The sequence below is a fragment of the Cygnus atratus genome, chromosome 10 (assembly GCF_013377495.2).
Source record: "Cygnus atratus isolate AKBS03 ecotype Queensland, Australia chromosome 10, CAtr_DNAZoo_HiC_assembly, whole genome shotgun sequence".
Lineage (NCBI taxonomy): Eukaryota > Metazoa > Chordata > Aves > Anseriformes > Anatidae > Cygnus > Cygnus atratus.
Window position 1 is genome coordinate 14857572 of NC_066371.1, and position 24091 is coordinate 14881662.

Genomic DNA, 24091 nt, shown 5'->3' on the forward strand with positions numbered 1-24091 from the left:
GCCTCCTCAGGGCAGCACCTCAATCATTACCGCCATGGTGAGAGAAGATGGCGGGCAGTGCCTCAATCATTCCCTCATGGTGAGAGAAGATGGCAGGCAGCACCACAACTGGTTTCCTTAAGAAAAATAAAGATGCTGTTGCTGCTTTTAAGAAACACACATTTTATAAATGTGTTTATAATGTGTTTTGTTTACAAATGTTATGGACAAGGTTAGTGCAAGTGTCACAGAATTAACCACTTACCTGTGTGCAGCAGCTGTGCTGTGGATTTAGTAAAAGAAGGATCACTCTTTTCTCCTCTTCCCAGCTCCTTCACCGCCTATTCATGTTTTCCAGGGGCAAACCCAGCCAACAGTTTAAAACTCCAAAGAGTTTTAAAAGAGCCTTATTTTGCCTATTTTTCAATTTCAGGGATTATTCTCTGCAGCTGAGGCACTGCTTCCTCTCTGCTGTTCACCGCTCTTCCTCAAGAGTGGCAGCACAGCCTCTTTCTCTCTGAAGGACCAAGCTTCAAGAACTAAAATACTGAAGAAAAAAACTCTCACTCCAATACTGCCAGAACTGTCCCCGCATCAGGTTTAACTACACCTCCTTAATTGATCTGTGAGGAAGAATTGGCAGGACGTTGCTTATCGATTAGAAAAGAAAATGGAGAAGGACAACTGGGGCTAAATGGTGTTCACACTTTCTTTGTATGCTGCAAGTGATTGAATATTGCAGATTTGCTTGGAAGTGGTGAAACCAGAAAGGAGGAGGAGGGGTGCTGTATTTCAGACCCATCTTTGGGTATGTTGGTGCTGATTTAGCACAGCACGGAGACCTTTGCCTCCTGCAGACACACAGCACAAATGTGGCAGGGAAGCAAGACAAGTTATCTATCTGGAAAGTGGGGTTTTGCTAAGAGCTTTATTTCCATGATGTCTTCAGGTTCAATTATTTGTGATGGTTCACTGTGTGACACTAAGTGCTCAGGTTCAGGAATCTCTATTTCATGTTCTCCCTTTTAAGAGGGATCTCATCTAAAAATATATGCATTGGAGGTAAATGTGTATCCCTGGGACAAAACTTCTCCCCACTTGTGACTGCAGGGTTTGTGCTCTCCCTTATGAACTGAAGCAATCCTGTGCTGGAAGTTACTGGTGGCTGCTGCAGGACTGGAGCTGTTTGTAGGTGAGAGAACAGTTGTAACAGCTGTCTGGAGAAATGCTGTCGTCTTTTTCTTCATCCCTTTGTATGTAATACATCCAGCCATGGGAAATGTGGTTTCTTCCTTTTTTCCTTCATTTTCATAGAGGAATAGTGACAGGGGAGTGTCTGACTGCCTCCAGAAAGTGAGTTTTCATGTCCTTTTGCACTCAAAAGTATCTCCTGTTGTCATGATGGCTTTAAATCTTTCCTCCAAGGGTCTGAAGTCATTTCACAGCATGTTCATTCCTCAGAGTAAGGAACACCGAGTGTTGCAGGATCAGACCTGTGCCCAGCACATCACCAACATCAGCAAGGATGGCTGCCATTAGGATTCATATAGAAACAGTCGGATGCCTCTATTGAAAACATCTCAGGATGCCTAAATCTGTGCAGCTCAAGCAGCTGTTCAACATCTGTGTGATAGTACATAGGGGTATTAGAAAACCAATGACAGATCCACTTAATTACAGCTAAACCTTTAGCTCTTGGGGATCTTAGGCCACTAAGTATATAATTCTATGCATTTTAAGGGCTTAAAGCACTACATGTGTTAAAGAAGTCAAATGAAATTTTTCTCTCTTAAAATATACGCATTTACGTGCCTTGCTATAGATGATACTGTATTTACAAGTAGCATACTTTGCCTGGAAGTAGCAAAGTTTGTTGTTGTTGTTGTTTTTTGTTTGTTTGTTTGTTTTAATTTATTTAAAGCAGGAGCCTTTTAAGACCAGGCTGTGCTTAACAGACTCTTTTATGATGAACTTGTAAACTACTGCTGAAGTAGTAAATTAATGAGCCCTGCATTAGCCGTTTCTTCCCAAAAGGTCACTGGAAGCCTACTCTCCATGTAGGAGAATAATGGCATCACCTACTATGAAGTTGTAAATGGAAAAAGGCTGTCAAAAAGCAATATGAAAAAGTTTTGTTGTTTTTTTTTTGTTTGTGTGGAGGGGCTGCAGGTCCAGTGGAGAAAGAGTTATCGGCCATCCTGGAGTTGTCAGCATGGGGCAGATAGGCAGGGAAATCATGTTGGTGTGGGCAGGATCCAGCCTTCACCAGCTGGTGGCTGCAGGCAGAGTGGTCTTTTCCATGTGTTTCCAGAGCACATGTCCCCACAGTGCCAGCCGATAGCATATTAACATATCTGTATTTGGATGTTCATAAAATCCATACTGGAACCAAGGGCTGTGGATGCCTAAGAGTTCATCTGAGCTCCAAGGGGGTGTTATTTTTCCTCTCCTGGTGTTATTTCAAGATTTCAGAATATTTTGTTGTCTTGCACCAGGCTATGAATGAATAAATAAAGCCCTCTAAAAGCTTTCCAATTAGACAAGTGAACATTAGTGATTTCTAGGGGAGAATCCCTAGAAATATGGCACAGAAATGGCTCGGGACCATTTGCTTGCTGCTCCCCATAGAATGGCTCAGTTGGAAGGGACCTCAAAGATCATCTAGTTCCAACCCCCTGTCATAGGCAGGGATGCCACCCACTACATCAGGTTGGCCAAGGCCCCATCCAGCCTGGCATTGAACACCTCCAAGGATGGGGCATCCACAACTTCTCTGGGCAACCTGTTCCAGTGTTACTCACTACCCTTACAGTGAAGAATTTCCTCCTAGTGTCTTGTCTGAATTTATCCACTTTTAGTTTAACACCATTTCCCCTTGTCCTATCATTACCTACCCGAATAAAGAGTCCATCTCCATCTTTTTTATTAGACACCTTTAGGTATTGAAAGGCCGCAATGAGGTCTCCACGGAGCCTTCTCTTCTCCAGAATGAACATCCCCAGCTCTCTCAGCCTTTCTTCATAGGAGAGGTGCTCCAGCCCTCTGATCAACTTTGTGGCCCTCCTCTGGACCCGCTCTAACAGCCCCACATCCTTCTTGTGCTGGGGGCCCCAGACGTGGATGCAGCACTCCAAGTGGAGTCTCACGAGGGCAGAGCAGAGGGGGACAATCACCTCCCTCCCCTGCTGGCCACTCCTTTGGTGATGCAGCCCAGGACACTGTTGGCCTTCTGGGCTGCAAGCACACACTGCTGGCTCATGTCGAGCTTCTCATCCACCACAACCCCCAAGCCCTTCTCTGCAGGGCTGCTCTCAATGAGTTCTTCTCCCAGTCTGTACTCATGTCTGGGATTGCCCCGACCCAGGTGTAGCACCTTGCACTTGGACTTGGACCTCATTAGGTTCACGCGGGTCCACTTCTCAAGCTTGTCCAGGTCCCTCTGGATGTCATCCCTTCCTTCTGGTGTATCAACTGCACCACTCAGCTTGGTATCACCTGCAAAGTTGCTGAGGGTGCACTATAGCTATATCACTGATGAAGATACTGAAAAGCACCAGTCCCAAGACAGGCCCCTGAGGGACACTGCTCATCACTGGTCTCCACCTGGACATAGAACCATTGACCACCACTCTCTGGGTGCAGCCATCAAGCCAAGTCCTTATCCACCAGATGGTCCACCTTTCAATCCTTATCTTTCAAATTTAGAGATTAGGATATCATGTGGGACTTTGTCAAAGGCCTTACAGAAGTCCAAGTAGATGACATCATTTGGTCTTACCTTGTCAACTGATGCAATCACTCCATCATAGAAAGACACCAGATTGCTCAGACATGATTTACCCCTGGTGAAGCCATGCTGGCTGTCCCAGATCACCTCCTTGTCCTGCATGTGCCCATGTTTCATCTCGATTCCCCTTTACGTAGAGCTGAGGAGATGACCTTTTCAAATGGGTTCTCTCCATTGTCTGTTTACCATATTGCCTAAAAAACCAATTACTTTCCCAAAATGTGTTTGAAATGCTTTGTGAAAGAGGCAGACATCACAACTACTCAGATGGAGAAATATCCTTGAAATAGTCATGCAAGATGTCTTTAGATAGGAAACTACCTAAATGCCGATTGAGTGAGCAGATATTTTAGGAATTTTGTTAGTACAATGTTATCCATGAGTATTTACATATAAAAATGTGGACAGAATTTACTTTTCCAGGGCAACAAACCAACCATGAACCAACAAAAACTTCACAAGAACTGTTTGATGGCCCTCTTAGATAGCAACTTTATTATAAAATAAGAGGTGAAAACAGTCATTCCACTCAATTTACAGGTAAATTCAGGTGCAGAGCTCTCCCAGCACTAAACTTTTGTTTAAATAGCCCTGCTGGATGCACAGGTGCAAGACAACGTTGCAGAATCCGTGGTGGATGCACTGCAGCTGTGTTAGGGCTGAGGCCAGATGCACTCCTGTGCACAGCTGTTGTTGCACAGATTTTTGAAAAGTTCATGGCTTCTTTGTACACTTATATATGTTGCACGGTCTTAGCACCTCTCTGGGGAGTCCAGGCAAGGTCTGATTACCTTTTGTCACTGCTTAGCTGAAAAAACAAACAATTGGCATTGCTATTTGTCAAGCTGGTTAAGAGACAGCAAAAAGGATGTTTCAAGAGCACTACTCAGTGTCTCTCATGGGCCAGCTGGGCAAGATGGTACAAGGTTTGAAGAAGTCACCAGCTACAAAATCTCACATGGATGTCACATGTCTTGGCAACCTCCAAATCCCTGAAGTGCTTGAGATAATGTCAATTGTTCCTTTTTCTTTTTTTTTTTTTTCTTTTTCCAAGTTGTTACTGCTGGGCATGATAGAGATCCATGTATCCAAGAAGGCACAGACCTGTTCAGCTGCCTGTGGGATTTTACATGCCCCAGTAGAATCTCAGTTTAAACAGAAAGCACAAGGATTTCTTTGCTTTATGCTTTATGAAACATTAAAATTCTAACATTTAACAGCAAAGAGCTGTTGGAAAAAATAAACTTTAACTGAGCCCAAGTTTTACGTATGTTTAACATGTAAATATTATGTTTCTGTGTCTCTTCAAAGTCTACACAATATCCTCACATACAAGTTACTCATTAACTGATTAAGATAAACTTTTTCATTTGAAAATCTGGTCTTTCCAAAATGGAAGAGAGAATGTTGCTCGCATTGATGGTCTTCTCCTCACTTGTAGTATTAGCAGAAACTACTGCTCAAAAGGTATTTGCTCTTTTTCTCTCTCTTTCTCTCTTTAACAATTTGTTGTTTGCTCATTTTGTGATCTGGTGGTATCGCTGTGACTAGGTGATGCAGAGATGCACCTGTATAGCATTGGGTGTGTTATGCTGTAATTTGAGAACTTTGGGTCCTTTTAAGGCCTCTCTGTGTTTCTCTGGGCTGCTAACGTATAAGTATGGAGGCAGAAATTTGCAGATGTGTCTGATCACACTCTTCCCCTGTGCTGGAAAATACCCATTTGAGGGATTTATGGGTCTCCCTTGAACACCGGGTGAGGTTTGGATCTTGACACAGAGGAGTTACAGCAGGACTGACCACTGGCCATGGACTGTTGCAGTGCCAGGTGGTTTCTGACAGGTGTTTAATATGGGATGGAAGAGAGCAGAGGCAGTTATTTGTATCTTATGGAACAGCAAACTGTGTTTTGGAACACCTCAAGGTACATGTGGCTGCAGTCTCAGTTTAGAAAGTAAAGAAATGGAGGAAGCCTTATATCTGAAGGTTTTTATTTCCATAGTGCCTATTCAGAGAAGTGTGAAATACAACCAAAATGCAGACAGGGTCAGACCTCGTGGCTACTGCAAGGACCCTGCAAGAAGCCATGGATGTGGTGCATGGGCCCACAGGGAGAGGCAACAAGCCGCTTTGTGCTGTGCTCAGGTGGACACGTAGGGCTGGTCCTTGCCTGCTGCCTTCGCTGAGCGGTGCCTCTTGCCATGCTGCACCCCTCCGCTCCTTCGTGCTGCTCCCAGAGCAACAAGCAGAAGCAGGGGTGCTGGGGCACACCTGAAAAGCCTTTGGGAAGAGGTGTCCCCAGGAAGGACAGACCCCAGCGCAGGCAGGAAGAGGCACCTGAACTGCCAGGATTGGGAAATTGGTCTCTTGGTGAAGATTTTTGTTTTTTATTCTGTAGTGTCAGTAGGCATCAAGAGATGGAGCCTGCTCTGCCAGTGTACAATGAAAAAAGAAACAGCTCTCTGTTACTTGTACGGCCGGCTGCGGCACCGTCTGTGGTCACCCTTGTATTGAGTTTAACGTGACTAAACTTTTCAGTTTAGGCCAGTGGCATAATTAGGAAGAGGTCAGCACTCCTTAAGTGGATGCTGTTAGTTGGGGAGCACAGGAGATGAATGGTTAAAATAATTAAAGATCAATTAGCTATTCAAAAGGTTTGTGACACTGGGACAGTAAAAATAGAAGTGTGGTAATCTACTTTGATACTGAGTTTTTTGTTTTAATAAGCTATTGTGCTGTTGTCAGGCTGTTGATATCCAGACCAATACTCTTTACTGTTGCTGCCAAAACACAGGACCTGGTTGGGATAGGGCCTCACTGCCTTTAAAACAGAAATCCCACATGCAGGAGGTTGCTTGCAGTGGCACAAGGAGGTGCTCCAGACGTGTCCCCATCCAGCTGCTCCATGAGGTGTTCCCAGGTGACTCCAGCGTGGTGCCCATCTCCCTCCAGCCCCTGGAAGCACGAAACCAGCAGAAAGATGAGCGCTCAAAGGGCATCCCTGCTTGTGCAAACAACATGGGACAGGGGCCCCTGTGGGTTTCAGACCCGCTCAATAGCTTGTGCCACCACAAGGCACCAGCCTGGAAAACATGCAGCAAAGTCAACAGCTCAGAGAGCAAACAAATCATCACGTAAAAAGTTAGAGGGTGTCTTTCCATGGGTCAAGCACTTAAAGAGGCATGTGGGGTTTTTTTTTGAGGTTAATCTTAGGAGATATATCAGAGTAACACAGCAACAGTTAATTATTTCATTGAACTTTTCCAATAACATCACCCAAGTAAGGGCTGTCTGGGAGGAAAAAAAAAAAAAAAAAGAAAAAAAAAAAGACTTTTGGAGCTGTTTCTGTTTCAGCATGTTTCTTTCTTTCTTGTTTTTTTTTTTCCTAGCATGCTATTGAAATCTACAGCCTCCATGTGAACTGCAGAGTCACATCACGATTCGCTCACACCATCATCACCAGCAAAATCATCAACCGAGCTAATGAGTCTCGTGAGGCAACCTTTGAAGTGGAGCTACCCAAGACAGCCTTTATCACCAACTTCTCCATGTAGGACCAGTTCTTAGCTGTGGTGTTAAGGAGGCAGCTCTGGGGGCTTAGTGGGGTTCATCTGTCTTGTTAGGAGGTGCTAAACACAAAGCACAAAGAGCCAAGCTCCGTAATGTCCTGAATAAATGTTGTGGGGTAAAAAAAAGTAGGTGGCCAAGTAGAAAGAAGGTGACAAATGTGCTCAGTGGCAGTGGTTACGTTGCCCCAGCCCTCTGAGGCTCTGAGGAGGAGGGCTGTGTTTTGGTGGTGACTCCTGGTGTCCTCACGGACGGGGAGGGATGTGGGAGCTAACAACTGAGGGACACAACACATGGTGGTCCTCTTGTTTCTTCCCCAGCATATTCCCTCTAATGTTAATGATTTTTATTGAAAACTTACAGGTCCATCGATGGCAAAGTATACCCAGGAATAATAAAGGAGAAAGCGTCTGCGCAAAAGGAATACGATGCAGCAGTCTCACAGGGGCAGAGCGCTGGCCTCGTGAAGTACGTTGCCGTTCTGAGGAAGGATGCTTCAACGCTCATCCCTGGCTTCTCATTTAGCTGAGGGGCAGGTGAAGTCCTGCAGTCAGCCATCACTCAGGGAGGACAAAGAAAAGCAGCTTTGGGTTCTCATTGAGAGGGACCGTTTATATAAACACACATATTATATGATTTATATTTGAACCTGCAATGTGCGGGAGTGAGAGGTGTCACTGTTTTGTGTTGCCCTGGGGCTTGCTGTCACACGGGAGCACCTCGCTGGGTTGAGCTGATGCTCGCCCATTGGGTCTGCTTCCCCACAAGCGCAATGGCCATGGCACTTGAACAGATGTCATGTGTTAGGGGTATAGTTAACCTGTGCTTCCCATGCATGCAGTCCCAGTTCTGCTCAAACCCAATCTGAGGCACAGAGAGGTTTCTGCTCCATTTTTTAGCTTACATGTGCAGCCCCTGTGGCACATTAAAGTATTTTATATACCTGAAATATAAGACATCTTCTCTATGACCAATTAAGACAAACTGATACCTTTTAATTTACTTATTCCATATGGCCATTCTTTAGCACACTTCATGAACTTTGCCCACCGCATGCAAAGCTTTGCTCTCCTCCCCAGAATCACAGGCAGGAAACTGGAGCAGTTCCACGTTTCTGTCAGCATTGCGGCTGGCAGCAAAGTCACTTTTGAGCTGGTGTACGAGGAGCTGCTGAAGCGGCAGCTGGGGCTGTTCGAGCTGCTGATCAAGGTCAGACCCCAGCAGCTGGTTAAACACTTCCAGGTGAGCTGCCTCAGAGAGGGCTGGGCTAGGAGCATCCCTGTGATTTTGGGGCTCGGCAGGGTTTCCTCCATGGCAATGATGAAGGTTTGTTCTCCACTCTCAGATTGATGTGCACATCTTTGAGCCCCAGGGCATACGCTTCTTGGAGACGGACAGCACCTTCATGACAAACGAGTTAACTGAGGCACTCACAAAAGTGCAGAATGAAACCAAGGTAGGGCAGCAGCTGCCAAACATTAATGCCAGGGGCAGCTTTAAGTTATGTTGCTTTAAATCTTTTCTTTTGATTGCTTTTCAGGCTCATATTTTATTTAAGCCAACTGTGGATCAACAGAAGGTAAATCCTGAACTTGATGAAACCCTCCTCAATGGTGATTTCCTTGTGCGTTATGATGTTAAGCGAGTTGCCACCGCAGGTGATATACAGGTAAAAAAGAAACAGAAATAAAAATAAAAATCCTTTCCAATGACAGATAGGTCTGAATGTGAGGTGCAATCAGCAAAACAGCAACATATACTTTGAAACACCAACAGTAATAGGAAAAGCTATTTCCATTAATACAGGGGCAGCGGGAACTGATGGTGATGTTAAGCAAACCCCTAGGGACACTGAACATGTTGCAAGAATGGATCAGCCATGAAAGAGCAGTCATCTCTCAAATTTTGTTTCAATACCAAATACATATTCACATTGTATATATGTCTCATTGCCTTCTCTCTTTCTCCTTCTCTTTTATGTATTTATGTATTTATTTACAATTGATACAAGGTCATGTGATTTGCGGCTTCTTGTAAATGAAGTTTAGAGGAATGTGATTTATACAACTATTAAAATTACTACTTAGTTTTATTTTTTGTGACAACTGAGGCACAGCTAAAGAGAGCAGGAACTTAAAAATACTTATGGACCAATGTCTACTAAGAAATACAGTACATTGCTTTCCATATTATTTCATTGATGAAGTGCACATGAATGTGCAAAAATATTCAGTCATAGTCAATGAGCAGAGCTGTGCGTGGAGGTGAGAATATGGAGGTAACGTAATATACAATGATACACACGGGTGCATCATACATATGGCATCAAGACATACAGTTTATATAACATGAAAAAAATTTGAAATGTAGAAAATAATTAAATATTATTTTGATTATATATCAGCTGCTTTAGGCAAGTGGTTTCTGTGGTCAGGTGGATAATCTGTCTCGCTCCATTTGCAGTCTCCGCCACAAACCCTTCTGGTCAAAATTGCTTTGCACATTTGCCAGAATCGCTGCATCCATTAGAGGGTCTGTCTGTCATCTCATTCAAAAGATTAAATTGATGTTAAGCTGAAAAAAAAAATATATTATTCAGTGACTCTCTTCCATTTTAACCTGTTCATATGCTTTTGAGGTAGATTCAAAACATGGTAAAAAGGGATTAGTAGTAGATATTCCCCCAACTCTCTTACCAGCAGCATCCATCACCAGTGCTGAAACCGTACAGTAACCTGAAACATGCATCACTGCTTTCCTCTGGGCCACCTTTCACTTCCACTCATTTCTATTACCAAATTGCTTTTCCTTAATACCAAATTACTTTCCCTCAACTACATGATAGCTATGGGTATGCCCTGAAGTGATGGTCTTGGGATAAGTGAGTTGGGTTAAAATTTGGAGTGACACAGACCACTTATGTTTAACGTGATAATTTTTAAAAACACTTTGTCCATTGGCACAAAATAAGATCATTAAAATACAAAATATATTTGTATATATATATTTTAGTAGTTCCTTGATATGTTTATGTTTTTGTTTTTTTTTAGAAGAATAAAATGCTGACCATGGACCCCTCTTCTTGCCATGCCAGAATATTAAGAGGCAATGTTTTCTTATTAAGTTGCAATATTTGTTTATGTATAATTTTATGCATATTTTTACATTTGGTATTTCAGATTGTCAATGGGTATTTTGTGCATTACTTTGCACCCCAGGAAATGCCAGTGTTTCCCAAAAATGTCATCTTTGTTATAGACCGAAGTGGCTCTATGGCAGGCAGAAAAATTGAGCAGGTAACTTATTTCAGGTACTGACCTCTGCTTGTATCAGGGACAGACACCAGCCTTTCAAGGAAGTAACTTTGAATTTCCCTTTTGAAACACATGGTGATTTCATATACAGCAAAACTTTCATAAATACATAAATACTTGGAAATATGTATGCACAGATGAAGGCTGTTAAAGTGCAACTCATGCCTGTTAAGGCTATTTTCATGGCTATCACATCTTGAGGCAGAGAGCACTTTGCCTGCTTCCATCTTTGCCAAATATTTCACTGATAATTTTGTTCTTTAATGAAGTATAAGGAATTAATTTATTCATTTTTCCTTTACGGAAAACTGTGTACATAGATTTGCTAGAGAGCAGAAAAGTCCTCTATAGCCATCTTGGGAATGTTTTTTGTGTGTTTGTAAGCCAGGGGAATTAGCCATTTCTGATGGTCTCAACTGCAAAATGCTGTTAGGTCAAAACAAAGGCACTAGGCTGCACCTTGTATACTGCCAATAATAAATCTCCTTATTGTGATGCAAATCCACTCCCAGTTCTGATATGAAAGTAGAAATATTCAAAGTGGTTGTTTTCTCCTTGGAACAGACGAGGGAAGCTCTCTTGAAGATTTTGCAAGACCTCCGCCCTGAAGATCATTTCAGTTGCATCACATTTAACAACAAAGTGTCAGAGTGGAAGAGTGCGTTGCTGCAAGCCACTGCAGAGAACGTGGAGAGCGCCGCAGGATTTGTGCAAACTATTACTGCCAGAGGAGGTACCAGGCACCAGCTAGACACCTGTGACCATAAACACACACCCAACAGTGTACAAAATAACACTTAGAAAAAAAAGCATTACTTATGAACGATGAGTGGGATAGGAAAGCTGATTGTGGCAGAAGACTGATTGCTGGCTGCCTTGTGATATGTATATACGGAGGGTTGGTTATGTCACATCTATGAACTATACAAGCCAGGAAGTCTTGTTTAAAATTTTTAAGACAGAGATTTCCAACAGAACTTTTTTTTTTCTCTCTGCAGGAAAATGAAAATTTACTCAAACATTTCACAGCAATTTACTGTATTTTTTATTTTATTTTTTAATATCCCCTTGTAAAATAACAGTCATACTACTATGGCTCTTTCTGTACATATTAAGTTATACTAAACAAACAAACTAGACAAAAAAGGCAAGATGCATTTCAATTACTACACCATACAGTGTACTTCATTTTCACTATTCATTTTCAGGAAGATCTAAAAGGCTTTCTCTCTCATTAATGTTACACTGTAAGTATTAATATAGGTTTTCTCATCCCAGGAGCTAGCACTGGTAAAGGTCACCTGTGCCTAGAACTCTTTTCTTCAGCTTCTTGCATGAACCTAGGAGACATTTCTTCATGGGTTAACAGATGATGGTTTGCTTATTTAAGCACTTTTAATGGTTCTAGACACATTTGTATTTCCTATGACATATGTGTGGAGAAGGCTCCCAAAAGATTGCTCCAGCATCGCCATTGCAATATAATATACTGTAATTAAACCAGAAGGCTAAACCCCTAAATCCTTACCTCTCTGAAGGATTGCTTCCTGCAGAAAACTTTAATCAACTTTGCAGGGCCTCTGCAGACGAAGTGCACTGATTTCTTCGACTGATTATCCTTTCCAGGTGAGTGATGCCTGCTTTCTCATTGCAGGCACAGATATCAATCATGCCCTGCTGACTGCTGTGAGAGTGCTGGATAAAGCCGAGAGGCTGCCGGAGCAGAGTGTCTCCATGATTATTTTGCTGACAGATGGTCAGCCCACATCCGGTAAGGAAATCCTAGCCTCAGTCCTCTCCATGGCTTTTTAACTTTCACACTTGCATCCCAGTTGTTGTTAGACATAGTTTGTGTTTTTGAAGGGCTTGCTATAAGCAGGCTGTGCTGGATCCAGGTCTGCGCTGGGGAGAGGATTGGCTTCCCAGTTTATAAACTTGGGGGAAGTTCTGGAGGTACCCAGGCATGGCTGAAACATGGAAGTACAATACTTAGAGCTGAAAGGTGGAGATCTTGTTTATAATATGTGCAGTCCCTTTTGAGAGGTATCAGTTACAGTTCTTCACCCTCCTTGCGTCAATCTTGAGATATTTTCAAGGTGCCTGTTTTTTGGCGTTCTCTTCTGTGGCTAGCTCTTAACTATTGGTCAATTAGGACATCACAAGCCAGGGGGGACAAGAGAGAAATATTTGGTTAATTAAACACTAACTCCCATTTCAATGGCACAAACATCACTCGTGCTGAATCGGAGGAGCTTGTCTAGCTTCTGTGTGGCACCAACTTCCCTCCCAGGACAGTAATATCATCTCAACTGTAAGCTCTCTAATGAGATCAGTCTGTTTTCCAGACTGAGTGATCCATGCTGCTTTGGATTTTTTTGTTTGTATTTCATTTGTTGGTCTTTTGTTTGTTTTATGTGTTGCTGTTTTTTTGTTGTTGTAGTTTTTGTTTTTAAAATAAACTTTGTGCAAGGTGCTGCCTGCTGAGCAGGGCCATGGTGAGTCCCAAATATCTTTGTAATTCCACAAGTTTGCCAGAAATCAGACAGCAGTTGAGTACCATGCAGATAAAGGCAATGTTATTGCATACACCTCAATTTTCCTTGGGAAAGCAGGCTGAAAGGGAATATCTGAGCTGCTCCCACAGCATTCCTACATGCAGTTATGGTTCCTGCCTGAAAAGGTGGGCAAAGATGCTCACCATACAGGGCCACCAGTGGCTCTTTGAATGGGATAAGATGATGGTATCACATGTAGTGCCTAGGAGAGAAGCATGGCTGTGTTACTTTGCAATTTTTCTGAATTACACCATTAACCAATCTGTTATCCTCCAAATTCAGGCAGAATATTTTTGTGGACGGTACTTGTCTTCCCACTTAAGATCAAATGTTTCCATCCTTTGTGATGTTAATTCATAACGTCTGTCCCTTACAGTCTGAACGCCTCCTTTGGTCCCCGTAATTTGTTAAACATTTTGCACTTAGCTGTAACAATGTGAGTTGAAGTAATAAGAATCATTAAGTGGGAGAATCAGGTTCTGGCGCTCAAAATCCAGAGTGGTGCTTCCATCTCTAATTCAATTGACTGAATATTGTCCAAATACCAAATATTTTATTCTGAATTCTTGTTAAGAGACAAGATTTCCTTTAAATCCCCTGCTATCTTTTTGTACTCTTAAAAAATAAAAATCATGGGTATGCTTTTGTTCAATCACAGGTGAGAGTAAAGTGGAAGTCATTCAAGAAAACATACAGAAAGCTGTCAATGGGAAATATGCCCTATTCTGCCTCGGTTTTGGGTTTGATGTCAGCTATAATTTCCTGGAGAAAATGGCCCTAAGCAATGGGGGAATTGCACGTCGACTATATGAAAATGCTGATGCAGCCTTGCAGCTCCAGGTCAGGACTAAGGAATATGCCAGAAAAGCCATCTGTAAGCTATGGCTCCTGTCTAGCCCTGACAGCAAAACCCCAGATCTTCTGAGACGAGAATTTGGTTTTGAGTTTATCTGCTAATCTTGGGGAAGGAGGAGGACAATATCAATTTGGGGGTATCTGAGGGTTTGCACTCTAATCGTGACTCAACATTGACGTCTTTCCCAAATTAGCTAGCATTTGAACAAACCTGGAAATTCACAATTTTTTTCATCAAATAGACAAAATGTCCAGTGGAAGTGGTTGTGACAAAACTTTGGTTCTTGGGTCCGATTTCAAACCACTCAAAGAAGTGCTAGTGGGTTCTGTTTGTTACAGTTTCCCTAGAAGGCAGCACGTAGCTTGAGGCACCTCCTGGCAAACTGATCCCTGCAGCACCACCTGCTTGGGACGTTCCTGCCCATTTGGAGATGGGATGTTAACTCTAGGGCTGTTCTCTTTTTGGGAGCTCATTTCTGCCCATTTTTGCTGGATGCACAGAGCACAAGGATTTGCCAAATGCCTGCCCCATCCAGTGAAGAAGAAAGGGAGAGGTTAAAACTCGGGATTAGTCAACTTAAAAAAAAAAAAAAAAAAGGAGAAAGAGAGAGAAGACATTTAACTGGGTGGGACAGTGATAACAGGGATGATGCTTGGGTACTTGATTAACCATGGGAAATACAACTTATATGGTATCACCAGCCTGACTGGAGAAAGTGTGCAGAACATGGGGAAAAAAATACTCATTTTTCAAGGTTTACAGCTGTCTCACACAAGCAGCTGCTGCCCACCTCTACTGAAAGGAAAAGCTTTCCTCCCTTCTTTTTAAGGAGTTTTTAGATATTCAACAAATTCCTTCGCTTGATTTTGCCTTCATTTGTTCTTTCTCTCTTTGTGTTTTTCTTTAGGGCTTTTACCAAGAGGTGGCTACTCCAATACTAATGAAAATTGAAATGCAGTATCCAGAAAATGCTGTTGAGGGGTTAACCAAGAACAATTTCAAGCTCTTTTTTGAGGGATCTGAAATCATAGTGTCTGGAAAAATTAGCAATGAGTTTGATCTTTTGCCAGTGGAAATTAAAGCTCAGTCAGTAAGTGTTGAGCTTAGTAACCATGAAAAATGTATTGTCTCCATGCTGTCTTTTATAGTGCAGCAGGAGACTTCAAGAAGTCTTTTGTGTCCAATATACGTTCTTTACATTTGGACATACAGTTGTTTTTCCATTCTAGGAAAACATCTGAGAATTAAAAGACTTTTCCTCTCCTGAATCTGCTACAAAAGAAGAAGGAAAAAAAAGGGGGGGGAAGAAGATCCACAAATAAGCAAACAATAATTTAATCCTTTCAAAACCATAATATTTTGGCCTTTCAAGCATGTTTTTTTGTTTGTTTGTTTGTTTTTTCTTTAGGAAACTTGCTTGTGTTTTTTGAATGGAGAAGGAAACATACATTTTTCATTTCAAAAATATGTTCAAATGGAGCCATTTCATAACTCCTTCTTTCAAACTTTGAGTCCAAAAATGTATATCCAAAATACGTGCTGCTTTGGTGGCTTGGGGTTGCATTTTCCAGAGGGAAAACAGCTTGCTGAAAACTTTCTGAGGGGTAAAAGGGCACTTGGGTCCTGAATAATGCTCTTTTAAGTCTAATAAGGTGACTGTAAAAGAAGTCTGGAGCTGTTCTGATGGTCAGTTTTCTCCCACTGCAGCATGGTAGTGACTTGACTCTTAAAGAAGAAGCAAATGTCAAAGAGAAGGAGCAAGTATTTCAAAATCAAAGTTACATCTTTGGAAATTTCATCGAGAGACTGTGGGCTTACTTAACCATTCAACAGCTTCTAGAAAAATCGTAAGCTATTTTCAGTGTTTTGTATTGTATTACAGACTTTCAACTTCTTAAAGCACTCTGCAAATTCCTTATTCATAAATTATATGATGGGAAAGCACAACAAAACAAATATTTCTGAATATAATAATAAAAAATATAGTATACCAGAAGAATACCACATTAGTACTTGAGGAATGTGAGGTTCTTTTCAGTTTATTATAGGATTGTATCATCAAATATGTGTATATATGAAAACATAATGTTATGAAGAATAGTTTATATTACTATGAAATGTATTTTAATTATATGGATTGCATTGAGTATTGCATCCAGCAATCATGTCTATTGATAAAGGAATGAAAATAGCTGGTAAAGAGAACAGTAAGTGTGTCTTTAAGACATTTCATAGATCATGTATTTACTATTTTTGATCCATCTGAAACATATATAGACTCCAGTGGTATAAACAACTAAGCATCTCCATAATCTCAAGCACATAATAGCTGAGTTACCTCAATAAGATTACTCACCATTTGATAATAAAAAAATATTTAAGACACAGTTAATATGAATACAAATCTGTGGACCTCCTGCTCATAGACTTTGTATGTTATTTCTTCATCATTAACACAGACTTTAGTATTTCAGCCCAAGAAGAGCAGCAGAAAGCCTTGGAGGCACGAGCCTTGGAGCTGTCTCTGCAGTATGGCTTTGTTACACCCCTCACTTCCATGGTGGTCACCAAACCCACTGGCCAGCAGCAAACCGAGCTAGCAAATAAACCCACTGAAGCCGGTAAATGGGTGTTAAACAGTCCCCTGGGAACATGTGGCTGTTGATGATGATGTACTGTGGACCCCCCAGCACAGTTTCATTCTGTAGGGGTGTGACAGGGTAATATGCCGCAATGAAGATGGGAGTTTAAGGATTGGCCTCCTTTAGAAATCAGACATGGAGGACTTTTCCTAAAAAGGTGTCATGGTGAAACAGACACTACTATTGAAATAGGAAATAATTTGTTGAAATATAAATTAAAGTAATTTAACAGTTGTTATACAGCATTCCCTGCCATTGCAAAGGATATTCTAAGCTTTTTCCTGGGGCAATAAAGTGGGAAAATGAATGCAGAGGAGGAAAGCAAGCTAACTCTAGGAGTATTGCGTGTGCTGTATCTACCCTTCTTTCAACAAAAATAAAATCTCTTCACCTGCAGCTCCAACACCCACTTCTCCTAGTTTTCTGTTTTGCACATGGACAGAATAATTTACTGTTGACTGTATGACACTAATCTGTCTCTCTTCTTGTGTTAGACAATGAGAAGCCCAGCAGCTTTCCAGTAGGAGGTAAATGCTTTCTGCTTTTCCAATAGCATATTTCAGTAATAGTCTCTAAAGACAAAAATAGGTCACAGTACTTGTTCCATAAAGGGGGGTATCTGAGATTTGGAAAAATATGGTGGAGACCGTGTAAGCAATGACCAGCAAGCTCTGTCCAGGGCTTGGGTGGGTAACCTGATCCCAGGGAGAAAATCTTCCAGTCAGAATGTCTCAAAGGCCAAAATTTTCTTGACTCATAAGGAAAAGCATTTCTTCAAGTGAACAATGCTAATGATGTTTTCTGCTTCTTTCTACCATATGTGAAGCATCTGTCAAAAAATTAAGCTCCAGATATTTTGGAAAGACTCACAAGAATAATTTAGGTATCTTTTCTCTCTTTTTGGAAATAATAAAGTTACTTGAATAATAATGTAAAACTTCTAGCATTATCAATCCCATAATCTCAACTATGATAACACATCATAATAGCAATGCTTTTATAGGTAGAGTCCTGCTTTTCATCTAGTTCTTTCAGGGAAATACATTAAAGGAATTAAAACATTCTCTGAAGGATGCATGTTTCAAAGTGGTGCCAGGGAGTTTAAGAACAGCAAACTCACTGACCTGCATCGCAAAGGGGACTGACATACTGAGCTCTGTGCTGCCCCTTCCTCAAAGGAGTTTTTGGTCTGTTTCCATTGCTTGGCTGGGATAATTCTGTAGGGATCAGTGCCCATGTTCTGTGGACTTCATTACTACAGATAATTTGCTTTGGGAAAGGGAGACAGATGCAGCTGGAGAATTACAGGTTTGATTTCTGAAATGCTTTGTAAGATATGTAATACAATCATGAATGAAATATGGGTTCTCTTTTTTTTTTTTCTTTCTTCAGATGCTTATAGAATGAGTGTACCACTTCCTAGTAAGTTCTCCTCTTTGTTTTTGTTTTTTGTTTTTAAATTAAGAAAAAAATATAAATTTCTTTTCATATGTAACATTATATTAGCAAATGTGTTTTGATTGTGGATGTCTGCTTGGAATACTATATATATAGTGTGTATATGTGTGTATATATATATATGTATATATTTACATGTATTTTGGTCCACAGATATTTTACAATGAACTATAAAATCTTGAAAACAATCTTGGTACCTTTTCAGAAAACAATATTTAAACCTCTTGAAGATACAGGCGAAAGTTCTGGAACAGCATATGTTAGTAAGCTGAAGGAAGTGTGGCTTGGTTTAAAAAAAATAAAAAAAAAAATACATAGACATGGGATTTGCTGGGCAAAGCTAACATGGGCACCGCCATCTGCATGCTAACAATACACATCCTGCAAAGAGCAGATGCCGGGCACTGCAGAGACAGAGCTGAGGGTCCCTGTAATGCAGAGAGGACAGGACAATGCCCACCGTGTCATCTGCATGTGTATGCAAAAAAGTTAGTGGCTAGCGAGCAGGAAGAATTCACTGTTTTAGAAGTAGGGAGGGAGATGAAGGGCACAACCCCAAACCAAGGAGACATTGAAAAACCTTTTCTTTCAGGTCGACGGCGCTCTGAGCCCCGGTCTGGCAGTAATAAGAAGCTGTTTCCATCAGGTTGTTTTCAGTTGTACGCGCGAGGAATGGGATGGGTGCGCTGAGAGCGCAGCGGGGGTTCACCAGGCATGGCCCAGCAGCAAGGCAGAGCATAAAAGCAATTAGCAATGAATGCTGTGCTTTTTATCCCCATTGGGGCATCTTGGTTTAAGCAAGGTGCTCTGTAGGAGTCAGTCTCTGCCAAAAAGGCTTCTGCCTTGCTACTCTGCCTGGTTAATTAGCTGAGCTAGAGAAAAACTGTTTCTTTAAACTCTTCTTGCTAATTTTAAGTATTTCAGTTGGCAGGCTAAGCAAACACGTGAGACTGGAAACTCATAGTAAGTAATACACAGAGTAGTCCCATTTTAATAATTAATACAACTGTAACATACAGTTTTTCATAAGTTAATGTTTTTTTCTGACTGTATCATTTGCTATAAGAAAATTCTTTAACTCTTCCTTGGCTGATTCTTTCCACAGAAGCGTAAAGTATCCCTGTATCCCACAAGAAAGTCTTTCTGGTTTGAGGATACAACCAAGAACAGAAATGTGGTGTAAAAGATCTTTAGTCGCAGCTTTTTTGAGGGATCATTGTTCTTAATAGACTCTAAGTCTGAAAATCTACTGTTTTCATCTATATCAAGTTGTTGTGTCTGGGTGTGACTTTCAGTAATAATTACTGTGTTGATTTCAGTTCTCCTATTCTGTAAAAGCTGTGACTAGTATTTTAGGTACAGCAAAATTGAATTATTTTGCTGTACATGCCCAAAGGGCATAGGCTAGATTTTTCTTCTTGTGCTAATGTTGTTCTCCTTTCCAGCCAAAGAACATCCACCACTTCTCTCGCAATTACCCAAACAAAATACTGATGGGCAAGCAGAGCCTTCTGTCCTCCTGATCTCAGATCCAGAGCAAGGTGAGTGAGCCAGATCCCTCATGGGGTGGGAACTGACCTCGATCCAGGAGAAACACATGACTAGTGGGATTTGCATCTGTGGCCATGTCTTCTCCATGCCCATGACAACTTTCTCTTGCATCAAGGGAATCAACCCCTAATATCGAGAAAAAAGGAGAAACACTTCAGAGCAGCCGGTGTCTTTAGGAACACCTGTGTTTCATGAAGGGCCATACTGCATCCTGCCACCTTGCAGTGACTGGAGAGGCTGTGCTTAATTTTTCTTTTCACTCAGACAACATTAATCTTCACTGTGAGGTGGCTGAAGACACTTCTTTTAAGTGTGGTTGCAGGCCTCCTCCTGGTGTCACATGCCATGAGGCTTGTCCCCAGCCCCTGGGAGCTTCTGAGGATGCAGAGACCTTAAACTCCATGCTCACACCCCTCACCCCTACATGCTCACAGAAAGATGCGCTCTCTTAAAGTGCTGCATTATTTTCATGGTCCTGTACTCAGAGAATTGTCCCTGCGTGCTGGTCGCCAGCTGCTGTGGTTAAGGAGCACCTCTAAGAGAGGAGGAGCAATGTGGGGCTAGATGCAGACTCTGCTGCAGCTTTGGGGCATGTGGTCTGAAATCTGGAGGTGCTGTGCCTCCCAAAAACAGATCTGAGAACCGTAAGTGCAACAAAGCTGAAGCAGTTTTGTTAAGATCACCTGTACCTTATAAGCGAGGTCACTTGACAACTTTGCGCCAATGTTTTTAAAGGACTTTCTGTGACTGGGAAACATGGGGACAAAATAAATCAGTCTGTGCAGTTTCAAATTACCTATGTGAATCCTGCTGTGCAAATCAGTGTCTCTGTGGATGAGATCGTCTTAAGCCATGACAACAAGAACATTCGGCTGCCGTGGACAGAATCAGCAACCTCTGTTGTCCAGGGGTAAGGAATGTCATTCCGTCCTTTCCCAGTCCTGGCAATTCGAATCACATCTCTCATAAGCCAGTTGTCCACTTTTGCATGTGCCATTTGCTTCAAATAAATGCTCCCAAATGCCATTATTTGGTGAATAACTCAACACTTATCTTCCAAAGAGAAGCACCCGCTGTGGTGCATGACAATCCTGGTATCACTGCCGTGCTGGCTGCCACTAGGCACATTGTGCTCATCCTGGCATGGGGTGAGCACTGCAAAGTGAGGTTTTTGGTGTTTACTGTATCTTTTCTACATCATTTGGCTCCATGTAGGCTGGAGTTTTCTTTTTTCCCACTTTTAGAAATAACACACATCTGGGCATCTGACATTTTTTATGGGAAGGCATAAAGTGTTTGAATAATTGTCTGTAATGCCAACAAATGCCTGCTACTGGAGAAAGAGTACTTCAAACGTGTACTGCGTTTGTCTGCCTAATTTGTGTAGGAGCCTTCAAAACCACAGGAAAGAGCTGAATTCAGCCAGTTCCATTAGCTCTTTTGTATTTCTAGAATAAACCTCCAGGACAAGCTGCTGTTGCTCTGGGGCAGGCAGGACACAGTACTGCCCCCCATACAGGCACCTCTGGACAGTAACAGAAGGCCTAAAACAACTGCTTTCAATTATTTTTGCAATCCAAACAGAGCCAAGAATGTGCTGGATTTATGCGCCTATATAATTTGTCTTCTGCAAAGCAAAATGATCCTCCTGCTTCAAACCAGCATCTGAGCCCTTGCAACTGCAGGAATCAAAATAAAAAGTATAGGGGCTTAGAGGAAAGGCAGGGTCTGAAATATCTTGTGAAATATCCAGGGAAAACATATTTGTCTTGTTCTCAAAATCAATTCAATTATTTTAACTGGTCCATCCTTTTTCTCATTAAAATGATGGAAAAAATATCCTTTTTTTTCTAAGTATTTTTTGTTTCATTATGGAAAAAAGGTGTTTAATCAATAAGAAGTTATTCTCTGTTGATGTATTTGCATGTATCCCGACATGGGAAGGGTGTTCAGTGGCATATAGAGGAAAGAAATACCAGTTATCTTAAAATATTAACACCTGAATGTTTTAAGACATGATAATATAACTTAATATTGTAATACTTTACTGTAACTTGTTATATTAATATTTTAATATATGCTGCTTAATATTTTAATATAACCACTGGCAGACCATGAAAAATGCCATTGCAAGGAGACAAAGCAAAAAAAGAATTATTATTAATGTCAATTGTTTACATATATGTTCTGTTTTCATATTCTTGGAAATAACATTATCATTTATTTCCTAGGCTGAGAGTCTCAGCTGAAAAGGAAAGTAGCGTAACAGTATCACTGTCTGATACAGTCACAGTAAAAATATCCCTTGTAAAGGTTCCAAACGATTTCCTTCAGCTGTGTTTCTTGAATATCGACCGTTTTTCTGACAAAGTCACTGGAATTCTGGGTATGTATCATTATGGATCTATACAGCAAAGAAGGATGGTCTTGTAAATAAGCTCCTAAAATGAGAATATGGTGCTTTTTTGGAGCCACATTCTTTTTACTTTTTTGGGTTCCTACAAACTCTCATGAAAATCAATGGACAGGTGAGGCAACAGGAATTCAGGGGGGTTCTAGAGAAACTTTGCATTTAATTTATTCTTTTCAGACATCTAATGTCCCCATTTACTTCAGAGCAATCCAGACTTTATTCTGCAAAGAGGGGAGGCCTCCAAAGAGGGTCTTACCCTTGAAGCATAACATAACGCTTTTCTACTCACAGCTGGTACAAGCCTAAATAGGCTCCTATGTGTTTAGAAAACATTAAAAATAAGACTAAAATAGCAGCCAGTGTGTTAGCTACGAGGACTTAACTTTAACAGTGCTGTGTTATGTAAAAAAATCATTCGATGTTAAATAATGGATTATAAATAATGGACATAAAGTGGTAAATAATTGGGGTTACAATAGTGGAAATATGCCTGTTCCCGGCAATGGCTACAAAATGAAAACAAGCTGATTATGAACACTCATCCCCCAAAATACTGGTGGGACTAAAGCTTTAGTTGTGTCAAAAACTACGAGTGGAGAGGCTGCATATTCTAAAACCACATGCACACACAAAATGTGAAAACACATCAGAGTAAGGCTGAATCTGTGGAGGAGTGTTAGGGATAACAGATCACAGCTGAAACACGTGAGTTTTATTCATTTATTATGGGAGCCTCCAAATGTATCTCTTTTGGGGGGGTTTGGAGGCAGATGGCTGCTTTCCTGGTGTTATAGCTACGGTTAACAACCATAATCGGATGTTTTGGTATTATTTTAAAATAATTTGTGTGTCTGTTGCTCAGGTCAATTTTATTTAAAAGCACAGCTTGAGAATAATGCCAAAGTAAATCAGAGAGCTGATGAAAGACTTCTAAACGTTCCAGGATCTGAGCACAGACTTACCAGGTAAGAGAGGTGGGATAAGATTGAGTCATGCACATGCTTTGAGATTTATTTTATGAGCAAAAAGCAGAGATCAAAAGAAATGAAACTAAGGGATTGTTTGTCTGTAAGAATACAGCTCTTTGGTATAAATAATAGGAACTTACTCTTGAATGTTTTCCTAACAGCCAGAATTTGTTGCTTGTCAAATGATACTGCAGGGCTCAAAGCTCCTATTTCACAGGGCAGGGAAAAATCACACCCTGGGTTTGCATGAAAATGCCAAATAAAATTAGGTTCTGCTGCCTCATATTCATGGCTAGGGGAGGCTGTTTGCTCAGCTGGATTTACCATGAGGAAAAAAAAAATAAACAAAATGACTTGCTTGTAGCAAGTATCTGCAATGGGGAAGAAATGCTGTGAGAGTATAATCTCTGTTCATTGTCTCTGTGTGTCCCTATCAGTGCTGCCTCTGTGGCTAAAGCACAGATGTGCCAGATCTGCCTCTCTCACTTTTGGTACCAGCTGCAAACATGGGTATGATCAGGGTTGATTCTGGGCCTGCAATTTATCACAATTTTTTTCTTGATTTTGTTTCAGGCTATACAAGAAAGATTACAGGCTTGAGTCAGCTAGTGAGCCTGTTTCCTGCTGGTCACTAGTTGGAACTTCCTAGAGAAGACTATTTTGGAAAAGAAAACAATACAAATGATGCTCTTTCACGTATTTTTGATACTTTCTCTCACCAAGAAAACAATACAGTTAAAGCATTACCTGTTCATATAAATAACTGTCATATATATCTTACCTCAAAATAATTATACTTTCAGGATGAGAATGTGCTTGCTGGTTGTCTGTGATTGTAAGATACTCTATAATAATGTTAGAGATTTATGTGAATGAACTAAATAAAAGTGGCACTATCAGCTCACAGTTTGATATGGACAGACAGACTTAAGTTTCTGAATAAAATTAAGCAGTGGCACCACCCAGTCCAACATACTTGTCGTGCAAACAGTAATAAATTT

At 41.2% G+C, this 24091-nt stretch overlaps 1 protein-coding gene across 1 annotated transcript; it reads left to right on the forward strand.

The window, feature by feature from the left end:
• The first annotated feature begins 34 nt into the window (after positions 1 to 34).
• Positions 35 to 23739, forward strand: LOC118248213 (inter-alpha-trypsin inhibitor heavy chain H4). Its single transcript, XM_035546962.1, has 19 exons — positions 35 to 79; positions 7156 to 7316; positions 7697 to 7801; positions 8413 to 8575; positions 8679 to 8789; positions 8874 to 9002; positions 10513 to 10629; positions 11212 to 11380; positions 12302 to 12418; positions 13861 to 14042; positions 14966 to 15148; positions 15766 to 15905; positions 16525 to 16679; positions 17195 to 17227; positions 19604 to 19699; positions 20445 to 20619; positions 21941 to 22095; positions 22985 to 23087; positions 23664 to 23739. The coding sequence occupies exons 1-19, from the start codon at positions 35 to 37 to the stop codon at positions 23737 to 23739; spliced, it is 2415 nt and encodes an 804-aa protein (XP_035402855.1).
• Positions 23740 to 24091: the final 352 nt, after the last annotated feature.